Source organism: Xenopus laevis, chromosome 2L, assembly GCF_017654675.1.
Source record: "Xenopus laevis strain J_2021 chromosome 2L, Xenopus_laevis_v10.1, whole genome shotgun sequence".
In the NCBI taxonomy this organism is placed as follows: Eukaryota; Metazoa; Chordata; class Amphibia; order Anura; family Pipidae; genus Xenopus; species Xenopus laevis.
Window position 1 is genome coordinate 120,775,583 of NC_054373.1, and position 14,158 is coordinate 120,789,740.

The 14,158-nt window shown below is 39.7% G+C and overlaps 1 protein-coding gene across 8 annotated transcripts in view; it reads right to left on the reverse strand.

Annotated features, from left to right (window-relative positions):
* The window catches only part of LOC108708454 (guanine nucleotide exchange factor DBS), a 140,518-nt gene that overhangs the window by 81,011 nt on the left and 45,349 nt on the right, over positions 1-14,158 (reverse strand). Inside the window, exon 1 of one of the 8 annotated variants that reach the window (XM_041582385.1) lies at positions 12,205-12,910. The exons of 6 other annotated variants lie outside the window; for them this stretch is intronic. In XM_041582385.1, the coding sequence (XP_041438319.1) occupies positions 12,205-12,355 (151 nt within the window). In that variant the 5' untranslated portion in view covers positions 12,356-12,910. Of the gene's footprint in view, positions 1-4,137; positions 4,409-12,204; positions 12,911-14,158 lie in introns of those variants that run through there. One more of the 8 variants, XM_018247174.2, reaches the window with a different exon arrangement.

The following is a 14,158-nucleotide window of genomic DNA, read 5'->3' on the forward strand; positions in this document are numbered from 1 at the left end:
TGCATTTTGGGTACACACACAATTTAAAAGCATTTTTCTGGCTTGCTCTTGAATTAGTAAATGAGCCCACATATGCACTGTATAGGTTAATTTGTTTTACACAGAAGTGAAAAACCATAAGGTTTGATTGATGGCATTACTTCTCTACTGGAATGTAGCTGCTTGACACGTTCACCAAGAAATCGACTTTTAGTATGACGTAAACAGTAATATTCTGAGATGATTTGCAATTCGTCTTTATCTTTATGACTTTTGAATTAGAGTATAATCTATCTGGTTGCTAGGATCCAATTTACCCTTGCAACCAGGCAAAGGAAGATGAGTAGGAGAGGCCTGAATAGAAAGATAAGTAGTAAAAGGTAACAACAATAAAAGTGTTATATTGTAAACTCTTTTGGATGAGGCCCTACTTTCTTCTTGTATAGGTACATGTATGGGATCTGTTATCTGGAAACCCATTATCTGGAAAGCTCCAAACTACAGAAAGGCCATCTCCAATAGACTTCATTTTAATCCTATAATTAAAATTTTTAAAAATGATTTCCTCTGTAATAATCTTTATTGGAGGCAATACCAGCCTATTGGTTTTATTATAAATATCCAATATCCAACAGAAAGATCCATTATCCTGAAAACCCCAGGTCCCGATCATTCTGGATAACTGGTCCCATACCTGTACTAATAATATTGTAGCCTCGCAGTCACAGAGATTCAGGACCTGGAACAGTATTTCAGTATCTTTATGGTTATTGATATTTTCACTGTCAGAGTGCAATACTTTCTTTCAATGCTGGGTTCCCCCATTATATGAAAAAGGAAAGAGGCAGAAGAAAAAAAGCAAATAATTAAAAACAATTAGAAAAAAAAAGAAGAGCAACTAAATAGAACATTATATAACATACTAAGAGGTGCACCTTTAAAGTTGAAACACCCCTTTAGTTCTATGACTTCATTTATAATTCATTCTAAATATCACCATGCAACATGTCTTTTTATGAAGAATATACGTTATACGGAAACCCTTTATCCAGAAAGATCCGAATAACGGAAATGCCATCTCACATAGACTCCATTATAATCAAATAATTAAAAATTTTAAAAAATAATTCCTTTCTCCCTGTAATAATAATAAAACAGTGCCTTATGCTTGATCCAAACTAATATATGATAAATCCTTATTGGAAGCAAAACCAGCCTATTGGGTTTACAGAGTACAATAGGTTTAGAGGGCCATACAAATTAGAGTTTACAAATTAAAGGTTATGGTCCAATTGAGACATTAGGATTTTAGAAACAATTTTGTGATTTATGATACAGCAATTATTGATTAATTAAGGTACATTGAATAAGCTTCTTTAAACAGGTGGGTTTTTAAAGGACCAGTAAAATAAAAAAAAACTTTTTCGTTAGTATATATTAGTATACATATAGGAGATAGCCAGGGAGGAGAAATTGAGCGCCGCACGATGGATCGTCGCCATGTCAACTTTTCTGAAGAGGAGCGGAAGCGGAGTTTCGGTAAGTTATTTCTTAATAAAGGCTTTGCGATTTTAAAGTTTAATTTGTGTTAGTGTTTTTTTTCTATGTATACTAACGAACTTTTTTAAAAAAATTTTACTGGTCCTTTAAGGAGTGTTTGAAAGTTTGGATAAAAGGAGAAAGTCAGACAGCTCGAGGCAGAGAGTTCCAGAGAAAAGCAGAAGCCAGAGAGAAGTCTTGTAGACAAGAATGGACAGAACTGATGAGAGGAGAAGTGAGGCGAAAGTCAGAAGCAGAGCGAAGATTGCCTGAAGGTGTTTATTTGGAGATCAGAGATGAAATACAGGGAGGGGCTTCATTGTTAAGGGCCTTGAATGTGAGTGTAAGTAATTTGAATTTGATTCTAGAGGAGATTTGGAGCCAGTGAAGGGACATGCATACGGGAGCAGCTGATGTTGAGCGGTGAGATAGATGAATGAGTCTAGTGGCTGCATTTAGAACAGATTGGAGTTGTGAAAGGTGACTTGTTGGAATACCTGCGAGGAGTAGATTGCAGTAATTAAGGAGGGAGATGAAGAGAGACTGAATCAGTGTTTTAGTTGATTCTGAACTGAGATATGGCCATATTCGGGAAATGTTGCGCAGTTGAATACGACAAGATTTTGCAAGTGTTTGGATGTGTGGTGAAAAAGACAGATGAGAGTCTAAGATAACTCTTAGGTAGCGTGCTTGTGTGGTGGAATGAAAGGTGGTGTTGTTTACAGTGAGTGATATCTGAGGGACAGGGGAAGATCTTGGAGGAAATATAATGAGTTCTTTTTTTTGAAAGGTTCAGTTTCAGAATGCGCTGTGACATCCAGGAGGAGACAGCAGAGAGACAGTTTGTAACTTGGGAAAGGACAGAAGGAGAGAGGTCAGGAGTAGACATGTGTCATCGGCATAAAGGTGATAGTGAGAGTGAGAACAGCAGGGGGCCTATAACAGAGCCTTGAGGAACTCCGACAGAGAGAGGGAACATAGTAGAAGTAAAGTTAGAGAAGGCAAGTTTAAAGGAATGGTCAGACAGATAAGATGTAAACCATGAAAGAGTCACAAATGCCAGCTGAGTATAGAATGTCTAGGAGGAGTGGGTGGTCAACTGTGTCAAAGGCTGCAGAGAGGCTAGAAGGATTAGTATGAAATAGTGACAACAACTTATACGGAAAACATGTTAAAACACTGAGAAGTGCAGCTTTGCAATGTATTTTACATGAGTTGCTGTTGGCAACCTGAGAGTGACATCATGCTTGCATGTGCTTCAAAGACTCTTGTAGACTGTAGCTAGGACAATTCCTCTAACTACCTATGGTGTGAGGATGCAGACAAGCCAAAAGAAGTAGCTTCAAATTCGGTCAAGATAATAATTAATGTAAACGTACTGTTTTTGTCAACATTTATCCTTTTACTTATAATGGATAAACAGGTGCAGATGCTTCTTATATACAAGAATACACTTCATCTGCTGTGAATCTACCAGTCATCTGCAGTGTTGGACTGGGACACCAGGGGCCCACCAAAAACCTTTATACGAGGGGCCCACTCTAAGTATTATTTTCTTATTCTCCTCACTCAACCTCTATTCTCCTATTCTCTTTTCTGTACATACTATAACCTATTATTCCATCTATTTAGCCTCTTTATTTGCATAGAAATAGGGAATGGCCATGAAATAAGCCAAATGTTTAGCAGCATGAGGGCCCACTGACACCTGGGCCCACCGGGACTTTTCCTGGTATCCCGGTGGGCCAGTCCGACACTGGTCACATGACAGCCACAGAAGTCAAAGCAAATAAATGGAGAGTTGGACATCTTGTAGCATCACTGTTGAGCTGGACAGTTTCATTTACCATATCACTCTGCACTTTTTATCTATATAACTATCCAGCAGTAAAACAGAGATCAAAGCACATAAATCAATAGAATGTTTCTTTCCACTTTACTGAATAGAATGACTTTGCGTGACCTTATCATGAGTGTCAGTGAGAGTAAGTGTTCTTTCACAGGGAGGCACATGCTTAATTTAATATTGCTATTATGGAAAAGAAGAAGGGACTGCCGCTGGTTTCAGAAATTTAGATCACATATCTTCCTGAGACACATGCTACCTGTAGTTCTGCCCTTATAACATTAATATAATGTTAATATAAGCATTAATATGATTACCAGTGCCAGCATTGATTTGGCACTATTACCTCACTGTAATTTAAATATACCCACTGATTACAATAACAAATGCATGCAAGATTTGCTCATCAAGATAAGTAGATTTCATGGTCTTGGAGATGATCCATTACAAAGGAATTGTAGAGCAAATGAAAGATTTTTGTCTTATTTTACCTCTGCAGAAGAAGTGGTATTGTAGCTGCTACACAAATGAGCCGGCACAAATACATAGACAATCATGACAATTAGATTTGAATAAACTAAGCACATTTTACTGAACACTTATCCAGCAATATCATTTAATTTCTTCTTAGTCCTAAAGCAGATTTGTTTCTAGACACCTTCATTTGGCAACTATTACATTTTCCTGTGTGACATTATCAGTCACCCATTGCAGAACATCCCTTCTCATGACTGAGACTGGTACTTGCACTACCCCTGGTGCATGGTACTTACTGTGCACTGACGAATCGAACATTAAGCACAGCTCTGAAAACCAATGGTATACTTTCATTTCTTCCACTGAGATTTTTACATGATCCATTACTTCTCAGACACGCTGTTCACAGTTAAAATCTTCATTTTCTGCCTGCTTTCCCGGGGACGGTTCAGTGCCAGAATGGCAAGTACAACAACTGTCAAGTGAACTTTGTTCTTCAAACATACTTGCAAGTACCCAGTTGCATTGCCAAACCTACATTTCCTGAAACAACGTAGTATCTTGCTCCTGTAAATAGTCGTTCCCAGCCCTCTATTATTTACTCTCTGTAGGTGTGTGCTGAAGAAAGCAATCAAGAGTTCTACCCCACGGTAGCCTGCTCTGTTCACACCTATATAGTTGTACTAACCATGCAGACAGAGAGAACCTGCTGGACAACCTGCCGTCTATCTGAAACCCACAAAGACAAAGGGCTTTACACAATACACCTGGAATTGATCAGCTCATTATTTTTTATCCTATTTGAATCGAAAGTAAGAGGAGCCAAAAGTAAAATCTTTTTTTATATTTTTATCAATAGGGATTGTTTCTGAGCTAAAAAATGTGTATTTACCCTGTTGGAAGCCAAATAACAAAACAACTGTTACTGGATAGGTGTAAGGAATTTCTTAACCTTTACAAATGTGTCATTAAATCAGAGAGTGGAAAAAAAACTTACAGGACACATTTTAAACTAATGCAAATGAATACAGACACTGCTCTGGCTGTTTCCTAAACATATCAACCAGGTTCAGTTTTGTCACCAAAAAACGGGTACCTTAAATTACAAGTCTGACCTTACTACTTTTACTATGTATGCTGATTTATACACTGAATTTTCCAGTTGAGAATATCCAGAAATCCAGACCTGTTGCTCATTTAGAGCTTTTCCACATACCATTGTAACCATCCCTGGATAATCAATGTGATGATGTGTAGGCTATAACATCCTTGTAGCCTAATCCTTATACTAGCTGATTGCTTATTTTAAAACACAGAAAAATAACCAGTTATAAAGAAAACAGCTTAACAATTCATTGGAAATGCTGCAGGGGATTTTGAAACACCTACTGGATGATAAAGCATGTGTGAACAGCTTTGTGATATAGGGGCCACTAAAATACAAGAAGTGAATATTTTAGCTTGCTAATAACATACACCTATCTTAAGGTGGCCATACACGGAGAGATGGTGACATCGCCAAACGAGCAGATCTCTCCCCGATATGCCTCTCCTTGTTGGCAATATCAGGCTGATCTGATCGTGGGCCCTAGGGCCCAACGATCGGATCCTAACGATGGGTAACTAGCGGTCAGATCGCGGTCAGATGCGGCCGCGATCCGACGGGATTTTTAGTCCCGTCCAATCGACTTTCGGCTAGATATCAATCAGGGAAGCCCGTCGGAGGGCCCCATACACGGGCCAATAAGCTGCTGAATTGGTCTGTCAGCAGCTTTTATCGGCCCGTGTATGGCCACCTTTACAGGTGTATTGAAACATCTCTCTTGATTTCCTGTTTCCTAGTTTGTAATTTACACACTCCACCCTTATTTAATCTGCAACCTACTGTACACATTCAAATATTATCTTACATGGGATAAGGGAATAAATTGAACCTGTGCAAAACATCTGCCTATCACATAACCTACAAAACTGCAATATAGATAAGAGCAATCTCATTTCAAAGCATTTCTGTCCCCCGTGCAAGATTACTAAGCATCCAGGTAATGAGATTTTAATTACACACTTTCCTAAATGTTTATTGTGGGCACTCCCTAGCTGCTCCTTAACTACTTACAAGATGGTTCAGCTGATTTTGCAACTCTGATTAGAGTTGGAGATCACAAAATGGGTTTAAAGTAAAATATGGGCCAGGTCCACAGAATACAATTGGTCTAGAACTGACTAGCATCCGTGTACTTTAAAATATATGATTAGTAGAATAAAATTAGCTGTTGGCCTGGATTGACAACTATCTCCTATATATTGCTTGCAACTATTGTGTGGGCTTGGGTGATGCAGTTAGTCTGGCCTGTGTCTGGTAGCTGTAAGCCTTCCAACAATAACAGAAAACAAATCACGGCTTATTCAAATGTCGGATGTATATTGTGTTCAGCATTTTCCTTTACAGAGTCAGTTGTCCCAAGACACACCCATAGTGTAGTCTGCAGGTGTCAAACATGTGGCCCCATTGTTATGATATATAACTTGCTCAGTTGCCAATTAACGTCATGTCATAAGGGTAAGGTCACACTGGGCGATTTGGGGAGATTTAGTCGCCTGGCAACTAATCGCCTCATCTTTGTGGCGACCAATCTCCCCAAATACCTTACCTCTGTCTTGAAAATGAAAAATCACCTGCAGGCATGGCACACCCGTCGCTTTATATTCCGAAGTCGCCCAAAGTTGCCTCGCGAGGAAACTTCGGGTGACTTTGAATACGAATACTGCATTATTAGTAAATAATGCAGATAATTACTACATTGGCAGCACAGAAACCAGTGCAACTAGCATGAGAATTTAATAATCAGCCCTGTAGCATCAGTTCAATCTCATTTTCTGCTGGATAATTTACAATGACCCCTAAACTCAACAGCTGCTCAGAGCCCACTGAGCATGTGCGTGTTGCAGACAATTTCCAAGATGGTGACCCGCTGTGACAAGTTTGAAGTCGTGGATCATTGCTGCTATTGAGAAGCTGAAACTTTATGCTGATGTAATAAGGTCATTATATAAAATATGGCATTTTTAGCCACATTAATTTTTCGGGTTTAGTTCTCCATTAGCTGCCAATAATTTGATGTACCCAACTATTAACTGTCATTTACATAATGATTCTTTTATTCTGGTGATACCATGCATAATTATTCAGAGCTGCTGTCTTTTGAAGGATCCAAGCATGGGCTGTCGCACTGAGCTGAGACAAGTACATATAATGATGCCTTACATAATGGAAACATGTGGAAAATCTAAAAAATAAACAACAGTTCTTCTTAACTGCTCAGTAAGCTCTAGTGTCAGTGGAGAGAGAGAAATCTGTGGGATACATGGTAAAGCAGAGTCTAGATCCACAGTCCAACCTGTAGCATTTTCTCTTTTGTTTCTTTGTAATTTACAGAACCAAAAGGCTGTTAGGGTAAGGCCAGACAAGGAGATTCGGGGAGATTTTGTCGCCTGGCGACTTATCGCCACGTCTTTGGGCAACTATTGAAAACGCATCGCCGCGTGTGCATTAGTGCAGGCGATTTTGCGCTGTAGCCTATGGGGAAAAGACGCTGAGGCAGTTCGGGGAGATAGTCGCGCAAAAGACGTGGCAATAAGTCACCAGGCGACAAAAATTTCCCCGAATCTCCTCGTCTGTCCTTACCCATAATGGTGCTGGAAGTTGTAGCTTAATAGCAGATAAATGGCTGCAGAATGAAATCCCTACTTTACTTAAATTAATGGATCCCATAAATAATGTTTCATCCTAGATCCCCCACATTCAAAAATGAAGGCAGAACTGTTATTATCCATTTTGATTCCATAACTAGCTCACTGTAAACCACTTTGTACACAGTGTGCCAAACCTGATAGATGTGAAACCCCCACACGAAGAGAACTAAAAACACTAAAGTTTGCATCCATCATATAGAAAAATAACTTGCAATAATCATAGATGGAGAAAAAAAAGTCCATTCCATAACACTACTGAATATATATGGAATAGCATGTGTGGCTTTCCTGCAATGGACATGAAGCAATTTGTGCTTGTCTGATCAATGCCGTATACAGACCTCTTCCTATCTGTGATGCAACAAATGCCAGTTTTAAAGCCGTCTCATCTGCTCTAAGGCCCTCAAAATCATAGTAGGGACAAGCAGTTAATATTTTCTCAGAAAGCACTGAAATTGTCATAACATTCACTTGTATATTTAAGAATATGAATATGAACACAAACATGACGCAAGAGAGCTAGACAAATCCCCAAAGCTTGTTAAAGTACATAAATGGAAGAATAAAGAAACAAGATAATGAGACATGAGTGAGACAGGTGAAGGGATTATGAACAAAGGCATGGCGCCATTACTCAAAGAAAGGATCAAGGTCTCAATCTGGGAATTAGAAATTTGCAAGTGTGACTTCAGCAACAAAAAGATACTTAAAATGTTACTAGAATTTAGGTATTATTTGAGAATATATTCTGTTCATCAAGATTCCATTCAATGTTACATAGTACTGTTTTACTTGATCTACACGATTAAGTGGAATTATAGGGGCAAATTCACTAAGCGCCGAACGCTAGCGTAAATTCGCTAGCGTTTGGCATTTTCGTTACTGCGCAAATTCACTAACGAACGCTGGTGTAGTTTCGCAAGTGTTACTTCGCACCCTTACGCCAGGCGAATTTTTGATAGCGACGTAACTACGCAAATTCACTAACTTGCGCAGTGTACCGAACGCTACCTTTTACGCTAGACTTCCTTCGCCACCTCAGACCTGGCGAAGCGCAATAGAGTAGATAGGGATTGTTTCAAAAAAAGTCCAATTTTTTTCTAAGTCCCAAAAAACGCTGGGACATTATGGGTGATAGGCTGAAAAAGATCAAAAAATTTTTTTCCTTCCCCCCTACATTTCCTGACTCATGGCAACTTACCTAGACAGTGGGCACATGTGTAGGGCAAAATAAAAATTTTATTTGATGATTTGAAGGTTTTCTAGGCATTTGTAGTGCTGATACGTATTCCTCCATTGAAATTTGAATTTCGCGCCGTATGCAAATTAGCCTTCACTAGCGTAACTTCGATTTACATATCGAATCAACGCTAGCGCAACTTCGCAACCTTACGCTACCCCTGAGCGCAACTTCGGATTTTAGTGAATTTACGGAGCGCTGGCGAAACTACGCCTGGTGAAGTGCGGCGAAGTTGCGCCTGGCGCAACTTCGCCTCTTAGTGAATTTGCCCCATAGACTTGTGTAAGGAACAGCATGTTTAAAAACTAGTGGGAAATATTACAAGACCTGAATACAGACTGAAAGACAAGTCAAAGAGAGCAGTTTACAGCAGTTTCATGGCCCATGGGGGATAGATTGCCATTGGTCTAGTTTTATTCACACACATTCAAGTAGATCCTAAAGTAGCATACACTCCGTTAAGAATGTGATCCTGTGCACTGGGGTCTTGCTGTACGCGGTATGCTGTGTCTAGGCACAGAATCTACACAGGCAGAACACACCCATTTAGGTAGAAAGGAAAGAGCTGTATTCAGTACAATACAATGCAATGTATTGGGATATATTAGCAACACTCTCACAAAGTAACACGGTGAAACATTCACAGGTACCATCATAGTGTTCTACTTTAAGTTATAGCTCACATTTTTACATATAAATGCAGTTATTTTTTACATACATAAAATAACTATAGGAAGAAAGTTTTGCTTTGTATATCCAGATGGGCAACACCCCTAGGGTAGCAGGCCACACCCTAGCCTTTTCATTGTTACAGACAATACAGCAATATTGCTGGACAAGACACATTTTACTGTGGCTGCTGTAGGTGGAAGAAATACCAGTTTTTGTTGAGTTACACAAGATGACACCATGAAAAAAAAAGCGTTAAGCAGTATATGCTGATAATCTGCATCTTTACATCATTATAGCCCAGTCCTCTTTGCACTGGCTGTACTGCTCATGCTCCATGTTCTCTGGGCTGTTCTAGGTGCTTACTTGGCATAATTGAGTGCTGATCAGCTCACTAAATCTATAAGGATCCATTGAATTCTCTACAAAAGAGGTTAAAAAATACCAAACTAACCCTCTCAAAATTGAAAAATTAAAACAGACTTCAGCTCACGGAGATAAAGAACCTTAAAATCAATTAAATATTATATTCTGTCTCTGAAATAAGAAAGTTACTCTACATTACTCCCCTATCAAAATCTGTTGCCCTTTATACAGGGGTCAGTCAGATTATGACTGACAGGTCTAATAGATTCATGTGTGCTAGACAATGTATTAGAGCCAATTCTGTTTTAGGACAACTCACTACAGAAAGCTTCCATGCACAGAAACAGATTGCTGAGGGTGGTACTAATGAGCAGCAATAATTTCAAACCACTGGTGTACTTATAGAGGAAGCAGAACCTGCAGCCATGGGGGGCCCGGACCTTGTGTCTGCTTCCTCTATACCAGTGCTGTCCAACTTCTGTGGTACCGAGGGCCGGAATTTTTCTAGCCTACATGGTGGAGGGCCAATAATGCAAGCCAGTGATGACCAGTCCCTGTTTTTAAACCACACCAACTTTAAACCACACCCATGTTACCACAAGGCCTTGTCCACATTAATTGTGGTAGCACACCAAAAGACCATATGATTGGTGCTCACTGCAGGGATATCATTTATCACTCATTTGTGAAAAAAGTTGTCATATTAAAGGAATTAAAGGCTGTACAAAATAAAAAATGTTTTTAATATAAAAATAAATTCCAAAAATGTAATGTATAATGGCTGGAGTGACTGTAGGTATAATAGAACAGAACACTACTTCCTGCTTTTCAGATCTTTTGGTTTCCACTGATTGGTTACAAGACAGTAACCAATCAGTGACTTGAGGGGGGGCACATGGGTCATAACTGTTGCTTAGCTGAATGCTAAGGATCAATTTCAACTGAACAGTTATGTCCCATGTGGCCCCTCTTATAGTCATTGACTAACTCAGAGAAACCAAAAGAGCAGAAAAGCAGGAAGTAGTATTCTGTTCTGTTATGTTAGACATCCAGTCACACCAGCCTTTACATTACATTTGGCTAACTAACTATATTAGAAACATTTGTCATTTTGCACAGACTATTTTTCCTGTTTTTATTTTTACATTGAACTGTTTCTTTAAGACCTACCCTTAAATCCATATGCCTCCTCCCCTGTAGATAACACAGCACCCCCAGCGCACTTAGGGCCCCCTAACAATAATTTTCAAATGCTAACAAACCCCCAAAACAAATACCAGGCTTATGTTCCACAGACAGAGCAGGGCACACACAGACAGAGTATGGAACACACAGGGAGCATAGGGCAGACAGAGTATGGCACACACAGGCAGAGTAGGACAGGCAAAGATTATGGCACACACGGGGAGCATAAGGCAGGCAGCACAGAACAGGAGACAGTTTCTGCTGATCAGGACCACTCTAAGATACATACAGTGACACAGTGCTGGTGCCCCTCCAGCAGTTTGTATGAGACAGTTTCAGTCTGGGTCTCAGGTATGAACAGTACAGGGTTTTAGGGTGTGAACAATAGAGGTGTCACAAGTGTGAACAATGTAGGGGGGATTACATGTGTTAACAATATAGGGGATAAGAGCCTGAATTTGATTAAATAATGCAGGGCCAGTTTATCTCTGTACTGATACCTTCTAAAGATTACACATGGTAAGCAGACACAGCAGGCAGACTTTGATGTGGGGGCCACACAAGGGGGTGTTGTGGGCCGTTCTATACTGTAGTTAACAAATTCCCCCCTTCCCAGCCGCTCCCTTAAATGTTCCAAGACGAGTGGCCGGGGGACATGACTGGGCGGGCAAGTGGAAGGAGTGTCAGGCCAGAGCTGCATTGCACCTGGTGCCTCCAAAGTTCATTGGTGGATGAGCCTAAAGCGATGTTATGTCTATCTATACCTTTCTACTGAAAAAATCTATGTCCATCTTGTATTGCTACTTGTATCTCTCTACATTTCTATCTGGCTAGTCAATTAATCCATTAATCATCTGTTTAGCCATCTACTGTTCCATCTGCCCATCCATATTATAGAGAAGTAAATATTTTTTATAGCATAGCAATGGAGCTTATTCTCTGTAAAGTATTATGCTTCCATCCACTGTATAAGAGTACCATGGGGTTCACACCTATCTATTTAACGCAGTTGGATTTATTTGTAATGTCAGTCTTAGTTCCTTAAAATACACAAGACAAAAGAATTTGAAGGCTGTTTCCAGGCAACATCACTGAACTGAATTGAATAAAATGAATTCACAAAATAGTATTAAAGAACATTTCAGCTCACCAGAACAAGTGGCATGGGAGCTTTTCCTCCATCCTCTCCTGGGCAGGGAGCGCAGAACCGAGGCGGACGCATTGTGAAGTACATGAGTGACTCGTGAAGAGAACCTACTGCTGTGATGGCCCTCGTGCCTTTCTCTTCTTTGCTGCGCCATGAGCAGTCCTTTGATTAGGTTCTCATGATACTGTTTATATGTGTTTATTTACCTCAGCTAGTGATCAAGCACAGCAGAAAAGCTCAGATGGAACCCACAAAAGTTAATCACTTGTACAATATCACTCGTGAAAATATTTGTAATCCTTCCAGAAGATGATGAAATGTCAACTCTGAACAAAGCGTCAAAGTAATCAGGAATATGAGAATGCTTATCAGCCTGATATTTCACTCATGCAAGAAACATCTCTGCTTCACAGTGGTTTAAACAATCTTCCCTGTAAAGTTAACTTTGCTGATCTTCACACTCCTGTCAACCCTGCCTGTGTCCTTGTTTGTTCTCCCTGATGATAGGGTACTATGCAGAGTATATCCACATCTTACAATCATCTAATACACACTGTGCCAGTACAAGGAATTAGTCAGTCAGAGAACCATCCTGTCCCTAAAGGTCCATCAGCCACTGGAAACCAAAATCAGCTTTATAAAGAGAGAAGAAAGAGCGTCAAGAGAACACCTCTTCGTGAAAAGAAGAGATGATGGTGCTGTGTGAAGAGCTGTGTTTTGCAATAGATCTTGTGTGAGGAAGGAAAGAAAAAAAAGCCCTGAATTTAATTCCCAGGGAACATCAAGTAAACAAATCCGACTGGAAGGAAGGGAGGGAAAGGAACCTCGGCTCTCTTAAGCATCACAGGGACATGCAGGGAGACTGCTGCCTTTCTTTGTTTTAGGAAAGAAGACAAAGGGGGAACATTTTTCTGATTTACTTGGCAACAAGTACAATTTCCACCCTTGTGTTCAGCCATGTCCTGCAGAGTGAAAGCTCTAATGAAAACCAGCCTGTCACCATGCCCAAGTCTGCACGCCTATCTCTACAGGCTCCAGGTTACCATGCAGCCCCTTTCTGCGGTATTGAACTAGTTAAAGAACGTGATACCTGCAGCATCCCAAAAGAGCTTATTACAAGGTGACAGAAATAGACTTGTTTTTCACACTAGCAAAGGGAGCGAAAAGGATAAAGGACAAAAAATGGAAACAGCTTGATAGCAGGTTGAAATTGAGTGTTTTTAACCAATTAGTAGACAATAAAAAAAGAAATTATAATAATCAAGATACCTTTTAATTCCTTAGAAGCAATTGCAACACTTTTTTCTTTAATTCTGAGACAAAGTACTGAAAGCTGGATGTAAGTAAATGTAGAATGGGATGTCTGCCAGAACCAGAGCTATGTTTCTTAATGTACTGAAAATGTAGCAAGGGTGAAACTAAAGTCTGAGGTGAGCCAGAAGGCCCTAAAGTAATCCACATTCCTGAGTATTTATGTCATGACTAGGGAAAAACATACAATTTATTTTATGGGATTTTCAGACATTTATTTTTATGTATTCTAGTCAGGCAAAGGCTTCCAGGGATTGATTGGGAAACATTCCATGTAAAAGTAATGACAAAGCAATGGAAATAGTGGTATTGAGGAAACCTGTAGTCTGGAGGGATAAATGCCTAGATATTAGAAGTACAAATAGAACCATTCTCCAGTAGCTTCTGGCTGAGCATCATTTTTCTAGTCCCAAGACATGTGAAAGAGGGTTAAGTCTGGGATTCCCTGCAGGCTGTTCTGGTAGATGATGGGACCCAGCACCTCTGGAGTCTATAAATGTAAAAACAGGATTCCTAAACCTGCAGCTGTTGTTGAACATCAACATACAGATTCAATGTAAAGATCGTGGAACATTAAGGTAACTTCTCATATATTTATATAGATGATTATAACCAATGACATTATTGTACAGTTTACAAGATATAT